A 27419-nucleotide genomic window follows, 5' to 3' on the forward strand; every position below is an offset into this window, starting at 1 on the left:
GCTCGCGCCTGGTTGGAGCACCTGCCTCCGGGGCAGATCTCCAACTGGGATGACTTGGTCCAAGCCTTCGCCGGCAATTTCCAGGGCACGTACATGCGCCCCGGAAATTCCTGGGACCTCCGAAGCTGCCGGCAACAGCCGGGAGAGTCACTCCGGGACTACATCCGGCGATTCTCGAAGCAGCGCACCGAGCTGCCCAACATCACCGACTCGGATGTCATCGGCGCGTTCCTTGCCGGCACCACCTGCCGCGACCTGGTGAGTAAGTTGGGTCGCAAGACCCCCACCAGGGCGAGCGAGCTGATGGACATCGCCACCAAGTTCGCCTCTGGCCAGGAGGCGGTCGAGGCTATCTTCCGAAAGGACAAGCAGCCCCAGGGCCGCCCATCGGAGGAGGCTCCCGAGGCGTCTACTCCACGCGGCGCCAAGAAGAAAGGCAAGAAGAAGTCGCAATCGAAACGCGACGCCGCCGACGCGGACCTTGTCGCCGCCGCCGAGTACAAGAACCCTCGGAAGCCCCCCGGAGGTGCCAACCTCTTCGACAAGATGCTCAAGGAGCCGTGCCCTTATCATCAGGGGCCCGTCAAGCACACCCTCGAGGAGTGCGTCATGCTTCGGCGCCACTTCCACAGGGCCGGGCCACCCGCAGAGGGTGGCAGGGCCCACGACGACGACAAAAAGGAAGATCACCAAGCAGGAGAGTACCCCGAGGTCCGCGACTTCTTCATGATCTACGGTGGGCATGTGGCGAATGCCTCGGCTCGGCATCGCAAGCAAGAGCGCCGGGAGGTCTTCTCGGTGAAGGTGGCGGCGCCAGTCTACCTAGACTGGTCCGACAAGCCCATCACCTTCGACCAAGCTGACCACCCCGACCACGTGCCGAGCCCGGGGAAATACCCACTCGTCGTCGACCCCATCGTCGGCGACGTCAGGCTCACCAAGGTCCTGATGGACGGGGGCAGCTGCCTCAACATCATCTACGCCGAGACCCTCAGGCTCCTGCGTGTCGATCTGTCCTCCGTCCGAGCAGGCGCTGCGCCCTTCCACGGGATCATCCCTGGGAAGCGCGTCCAGCCCCTCGGACGACTCGACCTTCCCGTCTGCTTCGGAACGCCCTCCAACTTCCGAAGGGTGACCTTGACGTTCGAGGTGGTCGGGTTCCGAGGAACCTACCATGCGGTACTGGGAAGGCCATGCTACGCGAAGTTCATGGCCATCCCCAACTACACCTACCTGAAGCTCAAGATGCCGGGCCCCAACGGGGTCATCACCGTCGGCCCCACGTACAAACACGCGTTCGAATGCGACGTGGAGTGCGTGGAGTACGCCGAGGCCCTCGCCGAATCCGAGGCCCTCATCGCCGACCTGGAGAACCTCTCCAAAGAGGTGCCAGACATGAAGCGACATGCCGGCAACTTCGAGCCAACAGAGACGGTTAAGGCCGTCCCTCTCGACCCCCGTGGCGACACCTCCAAGCAGATCCGGATCGGTTCCGGGCTCGACCCCAAATAAGAAGCAGTGCTCGTCGACTTTCTCCGCGCAAACGCCGACGTCTTTGCGTGGAGTCCCTCGGACATGCCCGGCATACCGAGGGATGTCGCCGAGCACTCGCTGGATATTCGGGCCGGGGCCCGGCCCGTCAGGCAGCCTCTGCGCCGATTTTACGAGGAGAAGCGCAGAGTGATAGGCGAGGAAATCCACAAGCTAATGGCAGCAGGGTTCATCAAAGAGGTAGTCCATCTCGAATGGCTTGCCAACCCTATGCTCGTGAGGAAGAAAGGGGGGAAATGGCGGATGTGTGTAGACTACGCTGGTCTCAACAAAGCATGTCCGAAGGTTCCCTACCCTCTACCTCGCATCGATCAAATCGTGGATTCCACTGCTGGGTGCGAAACCCTGTCCTTCCTCGATGCCTACTCAGGGTATCACCAAATCCGGATGAAAGAGTTCGACCCGCTCGCGACTTCTTTCATCACGCCCTTCGGCATGTACCGCTATGTCACCATGCCGTTCGGTTTGAGGAATGCGGGCGCGACGTACCAGCGGTGCATGAACCATGTGTTCGGCGAACACATCGGTCGCACAGTCGAGGCCTATGTCGACGACATCATAGTCAAGACAAGGAAGGCTTCCGACCTCCTCTCCGACCTTGAAGTGACATTCCGATGTCTCAAGGCGAAAGGAGTCAAGCTCAATCCCGAGAAATGTGTCTTTGGGGTGCCCCGGGGCATGCTCCTGGGGTTCATCGTCTCCGAGCGAGGCATCGAAGCCAACCCGGAGAAGATCGCAGCCATCACCAGCATGGGGCCCATCAAGGACTTAAAAGGCGTACAGAGGGTCATGGGATGTCTCGCGGCCCTGAGCCATTTCATCTCACGCCTCGGCGAAAGAGGTCTGCCTCTGTACCGCCTCTTGAGGAAGGCCGAGTGCTTCGCTTGGACCCCTGAGGCTGAGGAAGCTCTCGGGAACCTGAAGGCGCTCCTTACAAAGGCGCCTATCTTGGTGCCCCCAGCTGATGGAGAAGCCCTCTTGGTCTACGTCGCCGCGACCACTCAGGTGGTTAGCGCCGCGATTGTGGTCGAGAGGCAAGAAGAAGGGCATGCATTGCCCGTTCAGAGGCCAGTCTACTTCGTCAGCGAGGTACTGTCCGAGACCAAGATCCGCTACCCACAAGTTCAGAAGCTGCTGTATGCTGTGATCCTGACGAGGCGGAAGTTACGACATTACTTCGAGTCTCATCCGGTAACTGTGGTGTCATCCTTCCCCCTGGGGGAGATCATCCAGTGCCGAGAGGCCTCGGGCAGGATCGCAAAGTGGGCGGTGGAAATCATGGGCGAAACAATCTCGTTCGCCCCTCGGAAGGCCATCAAGTCCCAGGTGTTGGCGGACTTCGTAGCCGAATGGGTCGACACCCAGCTGCCGACGGCTCCGATCCAACCGGAGCTCTGGACCATGTTTTTCGACGGGTCGCTGATGAAGACGGGAGCCTGCGCGGGCCTACTCTTCATCTCGCCCCTCGGGAAACACCTGCGCTACGTGCTACGCCTCCATTTCCCGGCGTCCAACAATGTGGCTGAGTACGAGGCTCTGGTCAACGGGTTGCGGATCGCCATCGAGCTAGGGGTCAGACGCCTCGACGCCCGCGGTGACTCACAGCTCGTCATCGACCAAGTCATGAAGAACTCCCACTGCCGCGACCCGAAGATGGAGGCCTACTGCGATGAGGTTCGGCGCCTGGAAGACAAGTTCTACGGGCTCGAGCTCAACCACATCGCTCGGCGCTACAACGAGACTGCGGACGAGCTGGCTAAAATAGCCTCGGGGCGAACAACGGTTCCCCCGGACGTCTTCTCCCGGGATCTGCATCAACCCTCCGTCAAGATCGACGACTCGCCCGAGCCCGAGGCACCCTCGGCACAGCCCGAGGCACCCTTAGCTCAGCCCGAGGCGTCCTCGGTTCAGCCCGAGGTACCCTCGGCCCCCGAGGGCGAGGCACTGGACGTCGAGGAGGAGCAGAGCGGGGCCACGCCTGATCGAAATTGGCAGGCCCCGTACCTGCAATATCTCCGCCAAAGAGAGCTACCCCTCGACCAAGCCGAGGCTCGGCGGGTGGCGCGACGCGCCAAGTCGTTCGTCTTGCTGGGCAATGAGGAGGAGCTCTACCACCGCAGCCCCTCGGGCATCCTCCAGCGATGCATCTCCATCGCCGAAGGACAGGAACTCCTGCACGAGATACACTCGGGGGCTTGCGGCCATCGCGCAGCGCCTCGAGCACTTGTCGGGAATGCTTTCCGGCAAGGCTTCTACTGGCCAACGGCGGTGGCTGACGCCACTAGAATTGTCCGCACCTGCGAAGGGTGCCAATTCTATGCGAAGCAGACCCACCTGCCCGCTCAGGCTCTGCAGATGATACCCGTCACCTGGCCCTTTGCTGTATGGGGTCTGGACCTCGTCGGCCCCTTGCAGAAGGCGCCCGGGGGCTACACGCACCCGCTGGTCGCCATCGACAAATTCTCCAAGTGGATCGAGGTCCGGCCCCTGAACAGCATCAGGTCCGAGCAGGCGGTGGTGTTCTTCACCAACATCATCCATCGCTTCGGGGTCCCAAATTCCATCATCACCGACAACGGTACCCAGTTCACCGGCAAAAAATTCTTGGATTTTTGCGAGGACCACCACATCCGGGTGGACTGGGCCGCCGTGGCTCATCCCATGTCGAACGGGCAAGTAGAGCGTGCCAACGGCATGATTCTACAAGGGCTCAAGCCCCGGATTTACAACGACCTCAACAAGTTCGGCAAGCGATGGATGAAGGAACTCCCCTCGGTGATCTGGAGCCTGAGGACAACGCCGAGCCGAGCCACGGGTTTCACGCTGTTCTTCCTGGTCTACGGGGCCGAGGCCATCTTGCCCACAGACCTGGAATACGGCTCCCCGAGGACGAGGGCCTACAACGATCAAAGCAACCAAGCTAGCCGAGAAGACTCACTGGACCAGCTGGAAGAGGCTCGGGACAAGGCCTTACTACACTCAGCGCGGTACCAGCAGTCCCTGCGACGCTACCACGCCCGAGGGGTCCGGTCCCGAGACCTCCAGGTGGGCGACCTGGTGCTTCGGCTGCGGCAAGACGCCTGAGGGAGGCACAAGCTCACGCCCCCCTGGGAGGGGCCATTCGTCATCGCCAAAGTTCTGAAGCCCGGAACATACAAGCTGGCCAACAATCAAGGCGAGGTCTACGGCAACGCTTGGAACATCAAACAGCTACGTCGCTTCTACCCTTAAGATGTTTTCAAGTTGTTCATATACCTCGCGCCCACACAAAAGTTTAGTCATCAAGGAAGGGTCGGCCTCGCCTCGGCAAAGCCCGACCCTCCCTCGGGGGCTGAAAGGGGGGAGACCCCCTCTGCGTCGAAATTTTCCTCGAAAAAAGACCTCTTTTTAGCAGAATTTCTTTCGTGCTTTTTGACTACTTCGAAAAGCGGATCCTAGAAACGACGGAGTACACGTAAGCAGCCAAGGCTGACCGAGCCGAGGGACTCCTACGCCTCCGGGATACGGATACCTCACTCATCACCTTCTGCGATAAGTAACTCGCGTTCGGATAAAGTGATTCCGCGGACCGAACAAGTCTTTACATTCGGAAGCTCTTCTGCCGAAGTGGTCCTTCAAGCCTTCTCGACCGAATCGGTGGGAGGGTGAAAGTACGCGTAAGCGGCAAGGCCGACCGAGCCGAGGGATTCCCACGCCTCCGGGATACGGATACCTCACTCGTCACCTTCCGCGAGAAGCAACTCTCGCTCACACAAATATCCCTGTTATCGACAAAAAGTCCAGATGCTCGAAATAAGAGGAAAGGAGACGCAACTTTACAGCACGGCAAGGGTGTGTTTTCTGGCCTCAGCGGCCGCAGAAGGCACACGCTACAAGACAATCTGATCCTGCGGGCTCGGATCTTCACGCTGGAAGAGGGTTGTAACACCCTCGGCATCGACGACACCTCCAGCGAGGATCGACCCAGCCTCGGACGACGACGCGGTCCAGGGACTTCTCTGGGAATCCGGCCCGAGCAGGCGGCTTGGCCGGTTGCCTCAGGGGCCTCGGCCAACCATCTTCCAAGGGCGCCAGCCCGACCCGAGGCCTCGGCTGGTCAACTTCGGCATCGGTCCCGCCGACGGACAACCCGGCAAGGCTCCGGCCAACCAGGTTCCCATTTTCGAGCCAACTCCGCCTTTGTTTGTGCTGATATCGCTACCCCTGGCCTCGGCTCATCGAAGAGCGGCCGAGGGGTCTCTTTAACTAAGCTAGAGGAGCCTCAGACAACAAGGTCGATCGAGCCGAGGGACTCCTACGCCTCCGGGATACGGATACCTCACTCGTCACCTTGACACGGGGCGACTCATGCTTAGTAAAGCGGTTCAGATAATCAACAGGCGAGACTTAGTGCTCGGAAATGAGGAAAAAACACGGCTCCGTGCCAAAACTACATACATGTTCAGGCCTCGACAGCCACAATGAACAAAAACACTGGCATTCAAAGTGCCATCACAAACGGAACTCCGGTTCCCGCTCCGCAGGTACGAACAACCCCACAAGACTGGGGAACCTGCGGAGCGATCGCGGGCCGACGGGCGGCCCGCCGTCACCCGGTCCGGCAACAGCGGCAACCACCCTTGCCCCGGGCGGCGAAGCAGCTTCGGCAGCGGCTTCGGGGTAGGGGTCACGACAGTAGAGCCTCCTCTCACGGCGTGAAGACGGCGCGCCCATGATTCGTCCCTCGAACGGCTCGCGCACGCGCAACAGCCGCCCTGCCAACCACTCGCCCCGTCGCATTAACTCCGCGGCGGGACAGGCAGCGTTTCTGGCAGGAGAAGCGGGCGACGCTCGCCTTCGTCGTAATAACCGCGCCAAAATAGGTACGCCACGTCGTTCAATTTCGTATCCTTTTCCTTTTTCCTCTTTCTCTATCTCTTGCAACAGGGACCGGGAAAGGGGGATACCTCGAAAAGGATCCTTCCCTGTGAAGGGACCGGGCTACGAGCCCCCCTACTGATCAGAGGTTCGAAGGCTGGCCCTCCGAGGGGTTCAACAGTCGCCTCAGATCTCGTGGGCCCTACACCCACTACTGGTCAGAGGTTCGAAGGCCGGTCCCCCGAAGGGCTCCACGACCGCCTCAGGCTACTCGGGCTCCGCGCCCATTACTGATCAGGGGTTCGAAGGCTGGCCCCCGAAGGGTTCACAGTCGCCTCAGACGTCGAGCGAGGGATGACCAGGGGTACGTTCGATACATAACCAAGGCTCGGGCTGCGCTCCCGAGGTACCCTAGGACATTTCCGAGACCAGCGGGAGCGATCTTGTAACGGAATCCCATCGGAGGGAGGCATCGAGCCCTCGGACCCCGTCGCCAGGGGACCGGGTCCGGCAGATCACCCGCAGGTACTTTTGGGCGTGCCTCTGGGCCCCTAGCCGACCCCCAACGAACGGGGCACGGACGTCCACTCGGATTACCCGCTTGCAGCTCACCGGAGACACCATGTTCGGTGCCCATCGAGGGTAACATGGCGCACTCCCCCCCTCCTCCTTGCGGAAAGGCGACGTAGGGGCGTATGTAAAAAAGCCGAGTCTGTCCCTGATCGCCCTCTCGCCCTGTGCGGAGGCTCGGGGGCTGCTCTCGCAAACCCGGCTCCGGCCGAACCGTTGACAGCGTCAACATACCAGCCCGAGAGCTTGGGCCCCGACCGTGCACCCGGGCTACGGCCAGTTCGCATGAGGGAACAACCAGACCAGCCGAAGCATTACGCAAGGCATTAAGACCTCGAAGGAGTAAAACCACTCCTCCGAGGCCTCGGGGGCTACACCCGGCGGGTGCGCTCGCGCGCACCCACCGGAACAAAATGCAACCGAGAAAGGCTGGTCCCCTTGCAAAAAAGTGCGACGAAAGCCTCCAAGCGAGTGCTAACACTCCCTTCGAGGCTCGGGGGCTACTGTCGGGGACCATAATTAGGGGTACCCTCAAGACGCCTAATTCTCAGCTGGTAACCCCCATCAGCAGAAAGCTGCAGAGGCCTGATGGGTGCGATTAAGTCAGGGATCAGTCCATACGAGCGACTCGATCACGCCTCGTCCGAGCCTAGCCTCGGACAAGGGCAGCCGACCCCGAGGGGTTTCTGTCTCGCCCGAGGCCCCCCTTTAACGGCGGACACATCTCCGGCTCGCCCGAGGCCTTGCCTTCGCTAAGAAGCAACCCTGACTAAATCGCCGCACCGACCGACCGAGCCGCAGGAGCATTTAATGCAAAGGTGGCCTGACACCTTTATCCTGACGCGCGCCCCTCGGCAGAGCCGAAGTGACCGCCGTCGCTTCGCCGCACCACTGACCGGTCTGACAGAAGGACAGCGCCGCCTGCGCCACTCCGACTGCAGTGCCACTTGACAGAGTGAGACTGACAGGCAGTCAGGCCCTGCCAAAGGCGCCATAGGAAACTCCGCTCCGCCCGACCCCAGGGCTCGGACTCGGGCTAAGACCTGGAAGACGGCGAACTCCGCTCCGCCCGACCCCAGGGCTCGGACTCGGGCTAAGACCCGGAAGACGGCGAACTCCGCTCCGCCCGACCCTAGGGCTCGGACTCGGGCTAAGACCCGGAAGACGACGAACTCCGCTCCGCCCGACCCCAGGGCTCGGACTTGGGCTAAGACCCGGAAGACGGCGAACTCCGCTCCGCCCGACCCAGGGCTCGGACTCGGGCTAAGACCCGGAAGACAACGAACTCCGCTTCGCCCGACCCCAGGGCTCGGACTCCGCCCTGGCCTCTGCCGAACGACCTCCGCCTCGCCCGACCCAGGGGCTCGGGCTCGGCCTCGACAACGGAAGACAGACTCGACCCCAGCTTCGGAGGAGCCCCCACGTCGCCCGGCCTCGGGCGCAGGCCCGCCACGTCAACAGGGAGCACCATCATCACCCTACCCCGAGCCGACTCGGGCCGCAGAGAACAAGACCGGTGTCCCATCTGGCTAGCTTCGCCAGATAGGCAATGATGGCGCCCCCACTACCGGAATCCGAGGCTTTGCTGAGTGTTGAAATCTTTGCCGAGTGCCTTTTGTCGGGCACTCGGCAAAGAAGGCTTTGCCGAGTGCTGCACTCGGTAAAACCAGACGCTCGGCAACGAGGCTCTTTACCGAGTGCTGGACACTCGGCACAGAACGACACTCGGCAAAGACTGATTTGCCGAGTGTCAAACACTCGACACAGGGGGCTCTCGGCAAAGGGCCGTCAACGGCTGTCCCAAAGCTGACGGCCGTCAGTCTTTGCCGAGAGCCAGCGGCTGGCACTCGGCAAAGAGGATTCTTTGCCGAGTGTCACACATCTAGCACTCGGTAAAGAACTCTTTGCCGAGTGTCACCTCTAGACACTCGGCAAAGTATATTTTTATTTTTTTGATTTTGTCTCCCAAACTTTTTGTGGTATGTTCCTACACTATGTAGACCTACATGTAGCATTTGTGGACAATTATAACAGAGATTCAATCGTTAGTAGATTTAGTTCGTTTATTTGAATTTCTTCGGAAAATTCAAATTTGAACTGCAGGTCACTCGAAACTTGGAAAACCGTGCATGAAAAAATGATATTCATGATACTTAGCATAAGTTACGACCGATTTTAGAAGTGTACCGGAAACTTCGAGCAGCGTGCTCACTAAACATGGCCGTGAACTTGGCATCCACGTGTTTAAAAATTGTATAAAACACAAATAAAGTCAGAAAATCATGAAACTTGTCCCCGTGTCATGATATCACATGTATAGGCTGTGATAAAAATTTTAGAGTATTTGGAGAAAGTTGTGAGACACTATGTGTAGAAACCTAAGAGGACTACACATGAAATCATAGAGTTTTAATGTGGATCTCTTAGGTTTCTACACATAGTGGCTCACAACTTTCTCCAAATACTCTAAAATTTTTATCACAGCCTATACATGTGATATCATGACACGGGGACAAGTTTCATGATTTTCTGACTTTATTTGTGTTTTATACAATTTTTAAACACGTGGATGCCAAGTTCACGGCCATGTTTAGTGAGCACGTTGCTCGAAGTTTCCGGTACACTTCTAAAATCAGTCGTAACTTATGCTAAGTATCATGAATATCATTTTTTCATGCACGGTTTTCCAAGTTTCGAGTGACCTGCAGTTCAAATTTGAATTTTCCGAAGAAATTCAAATAAACGAACTAAATCTACTAAATATTGCAAACACTAATATAATTGTCCCAAAATGATACATGTAGGTCTATATAGTTTAGAAACATACCACAAAAAGTTTGATGCTGAAAACAAGAAAAAATTCAAATGTACTTTGCCGAGTGTCGAGTGGTAGACACTCGGCAAAATGGGCTTTGCCGAGTGTCCTCGGGTGGCACTCGGCAAAGTGGGCTTTGCCGAGTGTCCTCGGGTGGCACTCGGCAAAGAATAGGAAAGTAGTCTTTGCCGAGTGCCCCGGATGGCACTCGGCAAAGAAGGCGTCTTTGCCGAGTGCCGCCGATCTGGCACTCGGCAAATCCTTTTTTAAAAATAAAAAAAATCTTTGCCGAGTGCCGCATCGCGGGCACTCGGCAAAGAACATGAACTTAGCCGATCCAACGGCTTCTCCCTGTTCTCTCTCTCACTCACGCTCACACTCGCTGCACGCCCGCGCCGCCCGCTCGCCGCCGGTCTGCGCGCCCGTGCCCGCTTGCCGCCACCCGCCGCCGGCCACCTCGCCGCCGGCCTGCGCGCCCGTGCGCGCCTGTGCGCCCGCGCCGCCCGCGCGCCCAAGCGCCCGCGCCGCCCGCTCGCCGCGCGCCCGCGCCGCCCGCTCGCCGCTCGCCCGTGCGCCTGCCGCTCGCCGCGCGCCCGCGCCGCCCGCTCGCCGCGCGCCCGCGCGCCGCCCACGACCACCGACGAACCCGCGCCGACGACCTCCACGCCGTCAACCGCTCACGACCTCCACGCCGTCACGCCCGTTCGCCGTCGTGCACCGTCCACGCCGAGCAAATAGGTATAAACTAATTTTTACATTTTAGTTGCTAACTATTATCAAATAAATGTATATGTGTGGTTGTGTATTGTGATTGTGTATTGTGAAATAGAATTAGGTTTTTTGTGTGTGATTGTGTATTGTGAAATAGAGTTAGGTTTTTAGTCCTCACTTTGCATGCATTAGGTAAGTCTTCTAATTGTTTATATGGTTATTTAGGCATTAATATATATGTGTGGATATGTATATGTGTGGATGTCAGCCATCGTGCTGCTACTTATATTTACAGGCTTTGAAAACCTCCCCGTGCAGGGGAGGTGCTACCAGATTTTTTTGTTGATAGGCTTTGGTTAAATATGTTATAGGATGGAGCAACGTGAGTGGATGTACACGGGGCGTAGAGGAAGAAACGATGTCACTACTGAATGGATTAGAAAGACCGATGATTTCGTTGAACGGGCATATGGCGAAGCTGCTAAAGGAGCGAGTCTAGTCCCATGCCCGTGCAGCAAATGTGACAACCGGAAAAGAAAACCAAATAAGACCATGGTAGAACATATTTGGAAGAATGGATTTACGCCGGGCTATACTCGGTGGATATTTCATGGTGAAGCGCATCGTACGAGAGAGGAGGTGCTGAGACAACGTGTCGAGGATTATGACGCGGATGCGGGGGTAGCAGATATGTTGAACGACTATCAGGAGGCACAGTACACGGGAGGATGTATGGATGACGAGCCAGAGCCGACTGCAAAAGCGTTCTACGACATGTTCGACGCGGCACAGAAGCCCCTTCACGGCCAGACAAAGGTTTCTCAACTGGATGCCATTGGGCGTGTAATGGCGTTCAAGTCGCAGTATAGCATGAGTAGAGACGCATTCGATGGCTTGTTGACGGTTATTGGGAGTCTGCTTCCGGATGATCACGTTTTTCCAAAGAGCATGTACGAGGCACAGAAACTACTTCGTGCACTCAAGATGACGTATGAGCAGATTCATGCTTGTCCGAAGGGCTGCGTGCTATTTAGGAAAGAATACGCGGAGGCAAAGTACTGTCCCAAGTGTAATTCGTCTAGGTTTATGGAGGTAGACTCTGGTGATGGACAAAAGAGGCAGCTCGACATCCCCTTGACAATCCTACGACACCTTCCGTTCGTACCGAGGATCCAGCGTCTGTACATGACAGAGGAATCTGCGAAACAGATGACTTGGCACAAAAATGGAAAACGATACAATCCTGACAAGATGGTGCACGCATCAGATGGTGAAGCATGGAAACACTTTGATGACATTCACCGTGAGAAAGCCGAAGAGGCTCGTAATGTACGTGTTGCGTTGGCCACAGATGGGTTCAATCCCTATGGAATGAGCGCTGCCCCGTACACATGTTGGCCCGTGTTTGTTATCCCAATCAATCTCCCCCCTGGTGTGTGCTTTCAAAGGCAGAATATATTCGTGTCGTTGATAATTCCCGGACACCCGGGGAACAAAATGGGCGTGTACATGGAGCCTTTGATCGATGAATTGGTACATGCCTGGGAGGAAGGGGTATGGACGTTTGACCGAGCTACCAAGACAAACTTCAGAATGCATGTTTGGTACCAGTACTCCATGCATGACTTACCGGCCTATGGGCTATTTTGTGCCTGGTGTGTTCACGGTAAGTTCCCATGCCCAGTTTGCAAGGAAGCTCTCAGGTTCATTTGGTTGAAAAAGGGTGGCAAATATTCGTCCTTCGATAAACATCGACAATTTCTTCCTGCTGACCATCCATTCCGCCTAGACATCAAGAACTTTACGAAAGGTGTCATAGTTACAGACCGCCCACCTGCAGCGATGACTGGTGCCGAAATTCGTCAACAGATAGATGGGCTCGTGGCCAATACAGAAGGTGGTTTTGTGGGATATGATGAGCAGCATATGTGGACACATAAGTTTGGCTTGACTCGGCTCCCCTATTATGACGACCTGCTCTTTCCACACAACATTGACGTGATGCACACTGAAAAGAATGTTGCCGAGGCACTGTGGGCAACAATTATGGACATTCCTGATAAGTCAAAGGATAATGTGAAGGCAAGAGTGGATCTGGCAGCGTTATGTGATAGACCAAAACTAGAGATGAAGCCGCCAAGTGGCGGAAAGACATGGAGAAGGCCTAAGGCCGATTTCGCCCTAAGCAGGGCCCAGAGGAAGGAAGTACTTCAGTGGATCAAGATGTTGATGTTCCCTGATGGTTATGCATCTAACCTGAGTAGGGGGGTGAACTTATCTACTATGCGAGTCTTAGGGATGAAGAGTCATGACTTCCACATATGGATTGAACGGATTCTTCCTGCGATGGTTCGAGGCTATGTCCCTGAGCATGTCTGGCTAGCGCTTTCAGAGTTGAGCTATTTCTTCCGTCAGCTTTGTGCAAAAGAGTTGTCTCGGACCGTTGTTGCAGACTTGGAAAGATTGGCCCTCGTGTTACTGTGTAAGCTTGAGAAGATATTTCCACCCGGCTTTTTCAATCCAATGCAGCATTTGATTCTTCATCTCCCCTATGAGGCACGAATGGGGGGCCCCGTGCAGGGACGTTGGTGCTATCCAATCGAGAGATGTCTAAAGACTATTCGAAAGAAATGTAGAAATAAATGCAAAATCGAGGCTTCCATTGCAGAGGCATACATTCTAGAGGAGGTCTCAAACTTCACAACAACTTATTATGGTGACAAACTGCCGAGCGTGCATAATCCACCCCCTCGTTACAATGATGGCGACAATGAATCGAACCTTAGCATATTTCGAGGCCAACTCGGAAGCGCAAGTGGCTCGACCACCAAGACCCTGAATCATGATGAGTGGCGACATATCATGCTATACGTATTGACCAACCTTGAAGAGGTGACGCCATACATGGAACAATTTCTTCATGAATTCTGGCGTCGATCAAGGGACCCCACTCCACAGGAATATGACGCTCTTCTTAGAAAGGGTGCGCGAAATGGGTTGCCCGATTTCATTTCCTGGTTCAAACGTAAGGTACGTGCTTAGTTTGTAAAAGAGATACGTCTTTGAACTCAATTTAGCATCTTTTAACTTGCGAATACTTGCAGGGCCAAAGAGATCCGTCTATGAGTGCCGAGTTGAGACAAGTAGCCAACGGCTTTGCTTATAGGGTCAAGAAATATTCTGGGTATGACGTCAATGGATACCGTTTTCGCACAACACACTATGACCAAAGTCGGCCCAATCGGAAAACAACGTGTTCTGGAGTCTTTACGCCGGGGCTTGACAATGTCGATTATTTTGGACAAATTGAAGAAATATATGAGCTCAATTTTTATGGTTCCAAACCTCTTACTCCAGTGATATTCAAATGTCATTGGTTTGACCCTCAAGTGACGAGACGAACACATTCTAATCTTGGGATAGTCGAAATTCGACAAGATTCCACCTTAGCAGGAGACGATGTCTATATCGTGGCCCAACAGGCCACACAAGTGTATTATCTCCCATATGCGTGTCAAACGAAAGAACATCTTAAGGGTTGGGATGTTGTGTATAAGGTATCGCCGCATGGGAGGTTACCTGTTCCTAACGATGAAGATTACAACTTAGACCCGGACACATATGATGGAGAGTTCTTCCAAGAAGATGGGCTAGAAGGGCGATTTGAGATAGACTTAACAGAAGCTATCGGAATGGACGTAGATATTGAAATGGTTGTTGATGAGGAGGATGATGAGGTGCAAAATGATAATGACTTAGTAATCCTTGAAGGCAATGATGAGGTTGCGTCTTCCGATGGTGTTGAGATTGAAATGCTTGATAGTGATGATGAGAGTTTTGATCCGGCTAACCCCGACACATATGAAGATTATTTTTAATCGATGTAATGCTATATGACTTTTTATTTCGCACCTGTTTTTAAATACATCTTTTTATATGTGCTTATTTGTTTACTCTTAATTGCAGGTTGTTGGACAAATATGGTGGGCGGTTTCCTGAGGAGGAGGAGGGGGAGGAGGAGTAGGACGGCGGACGATGCAGAGCAGGCAGCGCAGCAGCACAAGGCAGAGCAGGCAGCGCAGCAGCAGCCGGCGCCTCAGGACGACGACGACCAGCAGGACGACGACGACCAGCAGCAGGACGCCTCAGGTTCAGGCGGCTCTAGTTCGAGGAGCATCTACCTGCGAGGCCCCGCGAGTCTCCCGCCGCGTCCCATACTTCGGGACAGACGGCCGTTGATTCGGCCGGAAGGGGAGAGGTATGTAACTTTATGTTCTTCATTCTTGTTCATATTATGTGTTCAAAATCATAATATAAACTAATACTTTTTTATTTATCACTTGGACAGGTCTTGGACGGTTTTGGATTATGCTGGGGGTCATCGTCGCCCCCCCAACAACATCCTCGGCCTGCTGTGCAGGGAACACTTCCCTGGACTTGTGGAGTACGCCGGAGTGACGGGCCCAGCCTTCACCTTCGACCACTACGCCGTCGCCCCCGATGCAGTAGACCGGGACGGCAGGGAATTCAATAACAAGGCGGAGCGGGTGAAGCAAGAGCTGTGGGTAAGTCTTAGTATAATATAAAATATGTCGCATTCGTTGCAAATTCTTGAAATAATGTATGGATACATCGTTTTTGTATGCAGGATTTCTTCAGATGCGATGCTGGATACGAGGCTAGGGCGGATGTGGTGGCCACCACGTGCTGTAAGAAGCTCATCGTGGACATGCACTATGAGGCCCGCATCCAGGCCATCATCACCTACCACGGCTCCGTCCTTGGGGAGAAGGTGACCAAACCTCAAGCCCGAACCATGTCGTTGACCAGGGAGCAGTACCTGCAGGTAAAGTCATGCATGTTTGGTACCAGTACTCCATGCATGAATTTTATTTTATCTTCTGATATGCACTTTATGTGTTTACTTTGCAGGTGATTCCACATTGGTGCGTCGCACATCCTCTCTGCTGGGAGCAGATGGTGGATAGGTGGTGTTCGGCTGAGTGGGACGAGGTGCACACAGCTAGCCGGGAACGGCGTTTGCAGATGCAAGGGCCCTCGCACCACCAAGGCAGCCGGAGCCTGGGCCAATATGCCGAAGCATGGGTACGCCACCTTTTTATTTCGATATATAGCACTAAGTTAGATATTATTTCTAACTATCTCGTTGGTTTTCGTTGCAGTCGGCGTCACATGGTGGCAGGCCTTGTTCCACCTTCTCGGCCTATGCTATGGCCCATAAGGGTAAGGCGACGTCCGACGTCACCTACAACCCGGATGACGGGCCCGAGGCCTACACCAACCCCGCCGTCTACAGCCGCCTCCATGACTACACCGCCATGGCGCAGGAGGTCCATGGCCCAGACTATGATCCGAGCACCGAGCCTATCGACCCCGATGTGCTCATGAGGGTCGGAGGAGGCAAGAGACATGGGCGGTACTGGATTGCCGACGGGGCAATCGACTCGTCCTCCACTCCCACTCTGTCTCAGGTGAGAGCAAGGAGCACTGGCTCGAGCCCAGCCATTCGACCTCGGCACGACAGCTCACAGCATCGCATTTCACAACTTGAGGTTAGTGCTTCTGTAACTCGTCCTTCCTTTAGTTATATACCTAGTCTTTGAGTTACTATAACGTTGGCTTGTAATATTACAGACCCAACTAGAAGAGATGGAGGCGAGGATAATGGCGGAGCGGGCGGCGGCTGATCAGAGGATGGCAGAGATGTTCCAGTACATGCAGAGCCTTGGCGCCGCACAGGGCATCGCTCCGCCACCTCCATTGTTCCCCCCAGTTGACCCTACTCTCTTCCACACTCCTGTGAGTACCAAAATTGTAGTTAGATGTTTGTAATGCATCTGGTATAACACATGATATCTCTTCTTTGTGCAGGGCCAATCTGGGGCGGCATCCAACAACCCTCCGGAAGGGTTCAGCCCAACGCAACCCCGGCCAAACCGCCCACCTCCATGAGTCGTTGTTTTAGACTTCACAACTTATGTATAATACTTATGTTTCTGTTTGATACTTATGTGAGAGCTTGCGACGTTTGAGACTTATGTTTGTGTTTAATACTTGTGTTGAACACTTATGTTTGTGATGGATATTTATGTTTGTGGTCACGGTTTTATGTTTGTGTTGGCTATTTATGTCTGTGATGATATCTGTGATGTATATATGTGATATATATGTGATATCTTCTGTTTGTGTGGATGGAAAACAAAAATCAAATAAAAAAAGTACATACTGGTCACTTTGCCGAGTGTAACACTCGGCAAAGAGGCTCTTTGCCGAGTGTCTGGGTCAAAACACTCGGCAAAGAGCACAGACCTGGGCACCGGATTAGGTTCTTTGCCGAGTGTTATGTCGCTGGCACTCGGCAAAGAGGTCGTCTTTGCCGAGTGCCAATTGGGACACTCGGCAAAGAACCTGACATGGGGACCCTCCCTGGCGGGCTCTTTGCCGAGTGTCCCAAATGGCACTCGGCAAAGAAGGCGGCTTTGCCGAGTGCTGCCAGGAGGACACTCGGCAAAGATATCTTCGTTGCCGAGTGTCAACGGTGACACTCGGCAAAGCCGCCGTCTCCGTCAACCGGCGCCGTAACGGTCGCTTTTCTTTGTCGAGTGCTCCCTGACACTCGGCAAAGATCTTCGCCGAGTGCCCGAGAAAAAGTACTCGGCAAAGAAGTCTTTGCCGATGCACTGTTTGCCGAGCCTTCTTTGCCGAGTGTTACACTCGGCAAAGCCTTTGCCGAGTGTTTTTAGGGCTTCGCCGAGTGCTTCCGACACTCGGCGAAGCTATTGATTCCGGTAGTGCCCGCGTGCCCTGTGACGACGGCGGCTCTCAGCTCCCTTACGGAAGCAGGGGGACGTCAGCAAGGACTCGACCGCACCGACAGCTGTCCCTCCGCCAAGCTCCGTTGCTCCTCCGACATCCATGACATCACACCAGCAGGGTACCAAGATCTCTCCGGCTGCCACATTAGCATGTACTTAGGGCGCTAGCTCTCCCTCCGCTAGACACGTAGCACTCTGCTACACCCTCATTGTACACCTGGATCCTCTCCTTACGACTATAAAAGGAAGGACCAGGGCCTTCTTAGAGAAGGTTGGCCGCGCGGGGACGAGGACGGGACAGGCGCTCTCTTGGGGCCGCTCGCTTCCCTCACCCGCGTGGACGCTTGTAACCCCCTACTGCAAGCGCACCCGACCTGGGCACGAGACGAACACAAAGGCCGCGGGATTTCCACCTCTCTCACGCCCGTCTCCGGCCACCTCGCCTTCCCCCCTTCGCGCTCGCCCATGCGCTCGACCCATCTGGGCTGGGGCACGCGGCACACTCACTCGTCGGCTTAGGGACCCCTCGGTCTCGAAACGCCGACAAGTATGGCTCTAGGTTTCAACTCCAGTGTGATGTTGTAGTTTATAATATCAATTTAAATAGTTTCAAAAATATTTTTAATCTAAATAGTAAACAAATAATTTATCTAAATGTCTACTAAAGGCTTACTCCCTCCGGTGTACGAATATTAGTCGTTTTGGACATGATAACGCATACCAAGGGCTGATTTATTAACAGTGTAATTTCCAGTCGTGCCCTTATTAAATATGGTCTGTCGCATACCAAAGCAAGCTATCCTCCTTGTCTCGACTGGTTACCAGCGTCACATGCTAGTCATGCAGTGCAGGTTCGAATCCTTTTTTTTTGCCCTTTTCCCTGTTTTTGCATGGCGGGTCACTTTCATGTGCATGGCGGGACAATTTTTTTTGCCCTTTTCCGTTCGCGCTCCCACATTTTCAGCCACGCGCTCACATTTTCGGCCACAACGCTCCCGTATCCGGCTATTTAAGCAGTACGGCTGACAGCATACAATACAAACAATTGTGTTGTACAAAGCCAAGAAGTAAAATACGTGATGGACGTAGAAGTTTCGGCAGCCTTATTTGACTTGAATATGCAGCCACCTTCTGAAGACGGTTTAGGTACGTGACTTTTTTGTGACTCATATTCTTTTTTACTTCTCCTAATCCTAATATATTTTTCCTGCTCTTGATATTTTCTATAGGTTTTGACTTGAATTTGGAGCCACCTGTTGATGAAATAGGCTTCGACTTGAACATGCATGCAAACGTGTTTGAATATGATGATGTACTCGACTTGACTTTGGATGAACCAAACCCATGTAAGTTCCTGTTCGGCGCACTAGTTGTAGTACGATGTTTTTTTAACCTTCCATTAACTATTTCTTGATTTAGTTGACGGCATTGTAAAACGGAAAGATGCTCCTGAAGAGATTAAAAAACAAGTGTACATGGAACTGTTGCGAAGAAGTAGAAATGGATCAGTGCTACCAAAGAATGCTACTAGAGAAGTTGCCACAATGTTTCTTTTACATATTCGAACTGTTCAACGATTTTGGGCTGAAGGTAAACATTCACGTCCGGATGGCAATGCGGTTAGTTTTGCTAGTAAAAAGAGAGGTAGATGTGGTCGTAAGCCAAGTACAGTAAACTATGAACAGCTGCGCAACGTTCCTCTTAAAGATAGAACCACCCTAACAGATGCATGCAAAGTTCTTGGCGTTTGCAAAAAAACACTATTGAAGCATGTAAAGGAAGGAAAGATTAGGAGGCACACAAGTAGTATTAAACCATATCTAACCGATGAGAACAAGAAGGCAAGACTACAATGGTGTGTTGACATGCTTGAACCCGAGAGCTTGCATGATGCTCCAAGATTTAAGACTCTTTTTGACCATGTTTTTATTGATGAGAAATGGTTCTTTCTAACTCGTAAATCTGAGAGGTACTACTTGCTTCCTGATGAAGATGATCCTCATCGTACTTGTAAGAGCAAGAACAACATCCCTAAGCTTATGTTCTTATGTGCCACATCTCGTCCAAGATTTGAGAATGGAGTTTGCACTTTTGATGGTAAGATTGGGTGTTTTCCGTTGGTTACATTTGAACGTGCTAAGAGAAGTAGTGTTAACCGACCAGCTGGAACAATGGAAGTGAAACCCATCACTTCAATTAAGAGAGATGTCATTAGAGAGTTCCTGATCGAGAAGGTTTTACCGGCTATTAGAGCTAAGTGGCCACGTGATGAGCTAAATAAACCAATCTACATTCAACAAGACAACGCACCCTCTCATGTTCAAGTTAACGATCCACTGTTTTGTGAAGCTGCACAACAAGATGGTTTCGACATTCGTCTAATTTGTCAACCTGCTAATTCTCCGGATTTTAATATCTTGGATTTGGGTTTTTTTCGAGCCATACAATCAATTCAATACAAGAAAACAGCAAAGACAATTCAAGACCTAATTCCAGTTGCAAGAGGTTTGTGATTTGCCTTTCAGTACAATAAATTTGTTTATCAATTCAGTGCATTGACTAACACTATTCTAATGCTGCAGGCATTCCATGAATATTCTCCAAGGAAGGCAAACAGAATATATTTAACACTTCATCAAGTTTTGAAGGAAACAATGAAAGTTCATGGATCAAACAAGTACAAACTTCCTCACATGAAAAAGAGTACACTGGAAAGGATAGGATCACTGCCATTACAAATTCATTGTGACGAAACATTAGTAAACGACGCCATAGAGAAGCTTGTTGCATGGAACAATTAGGAATACTACTAGAAATTGGTTCACTGAACCGAATGTAAGACTTTTGTTTAACCTTGGTTCACCATCAATCTTATGGCTTCATTGCATCTTCGTTCTTCATCACCTTGTTGTCCCCTTCTTCAACCTTGGCTGGACCAACCACTTCACCTTCGTCGTCGGAAGGAACACGCAACTTCACACCCCTTTGACGAGACGCCCGGCTGTAGGGATGGTGCCGCACGCGCCGGGACGCTGACGCACGAGCAGGAGTCGGACGCGCCACCGCTGCTGAGCGTGCGGCCGCACCATCCTCGCGCACCGCCACCACCGCACGCTCCTCCAGCTCCTCGCGCGCCTCCGCTGCCGCGCGTGCCGCAGCGGCCGCGTGCGCCGAGCGCTGTGCAGCACGAGCTGCTTGCCTTGCTGGATTACGCCAGAACCAACTCGGGTCGGACTCATCGCTGGACAATGGAGATTGCGGCGTCGGATCCATGTTAGGCTGGTCGCGGTGTTGCCAGGAAAAGTGGAAGAAGCAGGCAAGCGGCAGCTGTGGCACATCGCGGAACGAAGCAGAGGCGTTGGTTTTAATGCCGAAACAGCGTGGAAGGAGTTATGGCTTCGGGAGCCGATGCGTTGCGGAAGGGTAAAACTGGAAGCCAGCAAGGAAAACGTATCGAACGTCAATCTTTTGTGCAACTGGGAGAATGCGGCAGAACGGCAATCTTTCGTTCACCGGAGGGAGTATAGCTCTAGTTTTACGATTTTTTAGAGCACCTGATAACATGCTTTACTAACTCCACCAAATTTTATAGAGCCGGATATGTACAAACAGAGCCTTAAACTCGGCAACACATCAAAGTATAGAAACGATTGTGCTATGACTGAATACAATTTCACATCCTCTCATATTATTTTTGTAAAGATTTCTTATATTTTATAGAATTGGGCGCAACATCCTCAAGTAAAATTACACTCAGTTGTAGATGGTGATCTGATATACTACATCCATTCTTGAATATTTATCGCTCGCTATTTCATTTTTAAACTAAAACACGACAAATAAAAAAGAAGGGAGTACAAGATTTGATGTTAATATTTTCATAATCGTTTTGTAACTAGATATGTTACCAACTCTAGTTCATTTTAAACTTCACTTTGTGTTCTATATACCCATATTTCTGGTACGTGCAAGCCTAATATAAATTTGGCCTATAGTAGAAATTCTGGCCAGCCGCAGTTGTAGTTGGAAGAAGCGAGATACTACCTCCGAATCTAAATTATAGGTGCTTATGACATCAACACCAATATTTTTTAAATACAAATAAACTCTTCAATACATTTACATTTTGGTAAAAATGCTTTTTAAAACAAATCAGTATACTTTCGTAAAATTTATTTTTAAAGATAAGTTGGTGCTTCAAAACTAAATACAAAAAATAATTATTTAGTCCGTTCACAAGTTTGACTTAAATATATTCGGGAACATTTTCGGAAATGACTTATAATTCAGACGTAGACCGAGAGAGAGTACTATTTGTGGAAAATTCGAGAGGAGGAACGGAGAAGAGTACTCCTGTACAGACACCGAGGTTGGAAACTTTTGGAGTGCAGAGGGCAGTTGGGCCACTGCGCGTGGGCCCCGTCGCACGTGGGGTCCACGCGTCAGTGGCTCCTCCCCACGTCCCGTCGAAATGGAACGAGGTCGCATCGTTGTATCGCAAATGCCAAACGCTCAAGACGCGCTATTGGCGGCGACGAGTACTGCCAGGTGCCAGCGCATCTCGAAAGCACACAAGAACCAAAGCCGACGAACTGTGAAGACAACAAGAAGAAATTCATAACCATTTATTCGGTTGTGGTGTACGAGGCAACACGTACGGCGCTGCCACCGCTGACAATAGAAAATACAACGACGACGAACTCATGAACACGAACTGCTCTGCTGAGCACACTAAAACCAAAACTAGATTATTGGTTCGTCATTATTACTCCCGGCCAGCCACCGGCCGACCGATGGATGCTCTACTCGATGCCCAGCCTCTTCTTCATCCCGCAGACGAAGTCGTAGACCTTCTCGGGCGGGTAGAGGTTCTTGGCGACGCTGGGGCGCTCGGCGCAGCGCTTGGCCCAGGCGGCCAGCCTCGGGCACTCCTTCTCCACGCTGACGCCGCCGAAGCGGTCGTAGGCGAGGAACCAGGACGTGAAGGGCACGAGCGCGACGTCGACGAAGCCGAGGGCGTCGCCACCGAAGAAGGGCCCGTCGCCGAGCGCGCCCTCCAGCGTGCGGAGGATCTCGACCATCTCGGCGCGCGCCTGCGCCTGGCCGTCCCCCTTGAGCTTCCACAGCCGGGTGCCGCAGTCGTACAGCTTCTTGTCGACGTAGTCCGCCCAGAAGCGGGCCTGCGCGCGCGCGTAGGGGTCGGCGGGGAGCAGCGCCGGCGCCGCCTCCGGGAACGCCTCGTCGAGGTACTGCACGATGACGAGGGACTCGCAGACGGGGCGGCCGTCGTGCAGCAGCACGGGGATCTTCTTGTGCACCGGGTTGGCGCGGAGGAGCAGCTCGCTCTTGTTCCTCAGGTCCTGCTCCAGGTACTCGTAGGCCAGGCCCTTCTCGTCCAGCGCGATGCGGCAGCGCTGCCCGAATGGGCTCACCCAGAAGTCCAGCAGCTGCAGGCCCTGCTTCTTCTCCTCGGCCATGTCGAGCCTTTTCTTGTTCTCGCCTACGGCGTTAGCTACTTAGCTGCGTGTGTGAGGTGAGCGTGCACTTGTGCGGTGAGCAATGGCGGATCGATGCTAGCTGTGGAGGTGAGGATCGACGAGGGGCTCTTGCTTTATTTATAGGAACCGATAGCGAGAGGGTGGAGCAGAGCTTCAACCACGCTCGAGGAGGTTCCGGAAGTTGGTCTCCAGTCCAGTCTCAACTAGTCTCCCCTGTCTGTGGGCTGTGGCTAGTGCGTCTCGGCGGGGAAAAGTTCGCACGGGGATGCAAGCCTGCGGTGTCACGGGTGACGTCACGGCACGGTTTGCCTCTGTATCGTGAACGCGAACCGCGCCTGGCACGAGTTGCAGGGCGTGGTGGCCACAGAAGATCGGGACTGCCATCGCACATCCGGGAGGGCCGGAGGGGAGGACAGGATGTATGGGATGACGATAGGCGAGAATGGGAGATTGGATCCACGAGTGCTTCCATGCCCTGCCGCCTTCAGACCTGCTGGACCCAGAATGTGCAATACAAGTATGTAGATGAGTGGATCTTTCTAAAAGTATTATTTTTCAAATCAATCCTTCCGTCCTCTCTAAAGATTTTCAGAAAGATTATACAAACTCTATTTATTGCGTTGATTTTTTTACATCAATAATTTAGGCCGTCTTTGAAAGCAAAGCATTTCAAAACCATAGTTTCAGAATACTATGATTTTAAAATGTCATGACAGATCTTTCTCATGTGTCCCATCCGCTCGAAAGGAAAAAAAAAGTGAGCGGTATCATACGTCCCTCGATGATCCAGTTTATAGAGATTGATGAGTTACAAACGGGTAATCCGGGTGAAGCCCTGGTTCCTTTCGCAGGAGCCAAGCACGGGGTTAACTGGTAACCGTTCTCATACTTCATGGTGCCAACTCATTTACTGCCTCCATTCGATTGGGGCCAATGGTATGCTGCCTCTCTCCACGATAAACCATGAGTCAAGCGTCTCCTAAAACTCAAACGCGATCTAGGAACGTCCTTAGCGCTCGTGCACTAGGGTCCTAGCTGCTAGTGTGCCCACTTCCCCTCGCTCTATTGTCTCAGGAGCGACCGCGATTCCCATTGGGCCAACCTTCGAAGCCATTGATGCTTACCGGGACACGCTCCTTATCAGGCGGCCAAGCAGTAGCGGATCAGTCGTTCTTGGTTCGTTTCCTCGTCCGCTTTCTTAACACCAAGCCCCTTTTCCTACACAGCCATCGCTTTTCCGAAATTTTTATAAACACTATCCGTATAATTGGTTCCATGCATCTGCCAAGTATCTATAACCGCGGATACTTAAAGCATCTCTTGTTTGGTTTCATGCATGGACCAACTAGACTCTAGACATGCAAAACTTAGCTCCTAGCCAGGCTCTTTCGATGCGCGCGTGAGGAGCATGGCTGCAGGCACAGGCTGAGTCCACATGTGAGTCAGGGCACACGTTACTAAAATGTTTTATTGTATTTTTTCATCATATATCTTAGTTGAAATGTTTAATCCTTAAACCAATTTTAGATCTAACAGAACTAGACTACACTTACTATATAAATTATAAAGATTTATTTATTTAATTTATCCTATCTTTGTATTGATCTGGACAACCAAACATGATCTATATTTGTTCTGCATGAATCTAAACAACTAACTAAAAAGGAGTCTCTTGTATATGTTTAGGGGGTGTTTGGGAGTGAAGTTTTTTCAAAGTTTTGGAAGAATACTGCAGTATTCTCAAAAACTGTAGTATTATATACCAAAAGGTGTTTGGCAAACCACCTAAATATCTGTTTTCAAAACTAAAGTATTACAAATACTGCAGTTCTTTTGAAGTATTCTAAACTTAGGTTTATACCTTAGTTTTCTCTGTAAAACGTAGCGCGCGCATATCTACCACGTGCAAAAAAAATACTTTGCTTCCAAACACCTCTATGTATCCAATACTGTGGTATTTTAAAACTGTAGTATTTTAAACTGTGGTATTGTCATGACTAAAGTATACTGTAGTATTTCAAAAACTGCGGTTTTCAAAAACTTTGTTCCCAAACAAGGCCTTAGCCTGTCTAGTACGCGAGCCTGGTTCTTCTTGTACGTGCTCATGTACAACGCAGCGCGCGCATCTCTACCGCGTGCAAAAAAAATACTTTGCTTCCAAACACCTCTATGTATCCAATACTGTGGTATTCTAAAACTGTAGTATTTTAAATTGTGGTATTGTCATGACTAAAATATACTGTAGTATTTCAAAAACCGCGGTTTTTAAAAATTTTGTTCCCAAACAGGGCCTTAGCCTGTCTAGTACGCGAGCCTGGTTCTTCTTGTACGTGCTCATGTGGTCAGGCTCTACGTATCCGTGAACCAAACATATGATATATGGTCTATATTTTGCAGCAAGAAGGACTAGCACAATACTGGCATAACTATCATTCCCAAAAAACATGCAATTCTGTCCAAAAATATATCCTCCCCATTCAACGACCAAAGGGTCCTCACGGGCAGCATAGCAAAGGAACGTGTATGTGAACTGACTATCACCAAAAGTACCGCTCTTATCAACACATAAATATCTTGGTCTGTGATATAAGGGATGATCCAAGATCACCCAGTAAACTGAATCTCGACACCCATCCTCTTTGTCTGCATGGAACATGGATGGTGACAAATGTATCTGGCGAGTAACCCAACCACCTCTCTGCCTCCTCTACAATCTCAGGGTCGTTCTCGGTGTATACACCAACATGGTCGCCAGTGTCATATGTGAGACTGTTAGCATGATGTAATTAGGCCTTGATTTGTGGATGTAATTGCGCTGTCTGCGGTAGGCTTGCATGCCACCTATGCGCGTATATATGTACTCCTATTCCTACACTTGGAATACAATCAATCTTTCCCACACTTTAATGGTATCTATCTCGGTTCTGATCCGCTCCCCTTCCACAACCCTAACCAGCGCCCGCCATCGATCCGATCGCCACCATTGTCGCTGACCACATGTTGCCGAGTGTGTCGCCGGTCTCATCGCCCGCGCTACCTATCCGATCGCCTGCCCCATAGCTGTCCTTGGCACCGGGTGTGGCCGTCGATCTGATCCTGCCTCCGCTTCAACTCTCGTGCTGTGCGACGCGCAGGACTCCCGGCCGCCACTGTCCCGTGCCGTCAGCGCGCGAGCGCGTCTCACCCGAGCGCCCAGGACTCCTAGACGCCGTCGTCCTGTGCCGTCAGCACGCGATCCTTCCTCTGCTTCCAATCGCGCGCAGGACTTCCGCCACCGTCCCGAGCCAGAAGCGCGCGATCCTGCCTCTGCTTCCAATCACGCAGGACTTCCGCCGCTGTCCCGAGCCGAAAGCGCGAGCGCGTTGAAAGGGAATTAGGCTTACACCTATTTCCTAATTGGTTTTGGTGGTTGAATTGCCCAACACAAATAATTGGACTAACTAGTTTGCTCTAGTCTATAAGTTCTACAGGTGCCACAGGTTCACAATAAGCCAATAAAAAGACCAAGAAAAGGGTTCAAACAAGAGAGCAAAAGACAACCCGTAAGGCACCCTGGTCTGACGCACCGGACTGTCTGGTGCACCAGGGCACTTCAGCTCGAACTTGCTACCTTCGGGAAAACACAGAGGGCGCTCCGCTATAATTCACCGGACTGTCCGGTGAGTCACCGGACAGTGCCCGGTGCACACCGGACTGTCCGGTGTGCCAGCGGAGCAACGACTCCTTTCGCGCCAACGGTCACCTGCTACAACATTTAATGTGCGTCAGAGCGCGCAGAAGTCAGACACGTGTGAGAAGGCGCACCGGACAGTCCACCGGACAGCCAGGCGGGCCCACAAGACAGAGCTCCAACGGTCGAACCCCAACGGTCTGCTGACGTGGCTGGCGCACCGGACTGTCCGGTGTGCCATGCGACAACAGCCTTCCAACGGCCACTTTGTGGTGGTTGGGGCTATAAATACCCCAACCACCCCACATTCATTTGTATCCAAGTTTTCCCACTTCTACACCTTACAAGAGCTAGCATTCAATACAAGACACACCAAAGAGATCAAATCCTCTCCCAATTCCACACAAAGCTTTAGTGATTAGTGAGAGAGATTTGTTGTGTTCATTTGAGCTCTTGCGCTTGGATTGCTTCTTTTTCTCATTCTTTCTTGCGATCATCTCAATTGTAATCAAGGCAAGAGACACCAATTGTGTGGTGGTCCTTGCGGGAAGTTTGGTTCCCATTTGATTGAGAAGAGAAGCTCACTCGGTCCGAGGGATCGTTTGAGAGAGGGAAAAGGGTTGAAAGAGACCCGGTCTTTGTGACCACCTCAACGGGGAGTAGGTTTGCAAGAACCGAACCTCGGTAAAACAAATCACCATGTCTCGCTCTTTATTCGCTCACAATTTGTTTTGCGCCCTCTCTTTCGGACTTGTTTATATTTCTAACGCTAACCCGACTTGTAGTTGTGATTAAGTTTGTAAATATCAGATTCGCCCTATTCACCCCCCCTCTAGGCGTCTTTCAATTGGTATCAGAACCCGGTGCTTCATTAGAGCCTAACCGCTCGAAGTGATGTCGGGAGATCACGC

At 52.4% G+C, this 27419-nt stretch overlaps 1 protein-coding gene across 1 annotated transcript; it reads right to left on the bottom strand.

The window, feature by feature from the left end:
• Positions 1-22011: 22011 nt before the first annotated feature.
• On the bottom strand, positions 22012-23060 carry LOC542734 (glutathione transferase 5). The gene has a single exon (NM_001156414.2). The coding sequence runs from the start codon at positions 22815-22817 to the stop codon at positions 22143-22145; it is 675 nt and encodes a 224-aa protein (NP_001149886.2). The 5' UTR covers positions 22818-23060; the 3' UTR covers positions 22012-22142.
• Positions 23061-27419: the final 4359 nt, after the last annotated feature.

The sequence above is a fragment of the Zea mays genome, chromosome 1 (assembly GCF_902167145.1).
Source record: "Zea mays cultivar B73 chromosome 1, Zm-B73-REFERENCE-NAM-5.0, whole genome shotgun sequence".
In the NCBI taxonomy this organism is placed as follows: Eukaryota; Viridiplantae; Streptophyta; class Magnoliopsida; order Poales; family Poaceae; genus Zea; species Zea mays.

Excerpts from the sequence above, each read along its gene's own strand:
- LOC542734 (NM_001156414.2), bottom strand. The coding sequence starts at position 22,817 with ATGGCCGAGGAGAAGAAGCAGGGCCTGCAGCTGCTGGACTTCTGGGTG.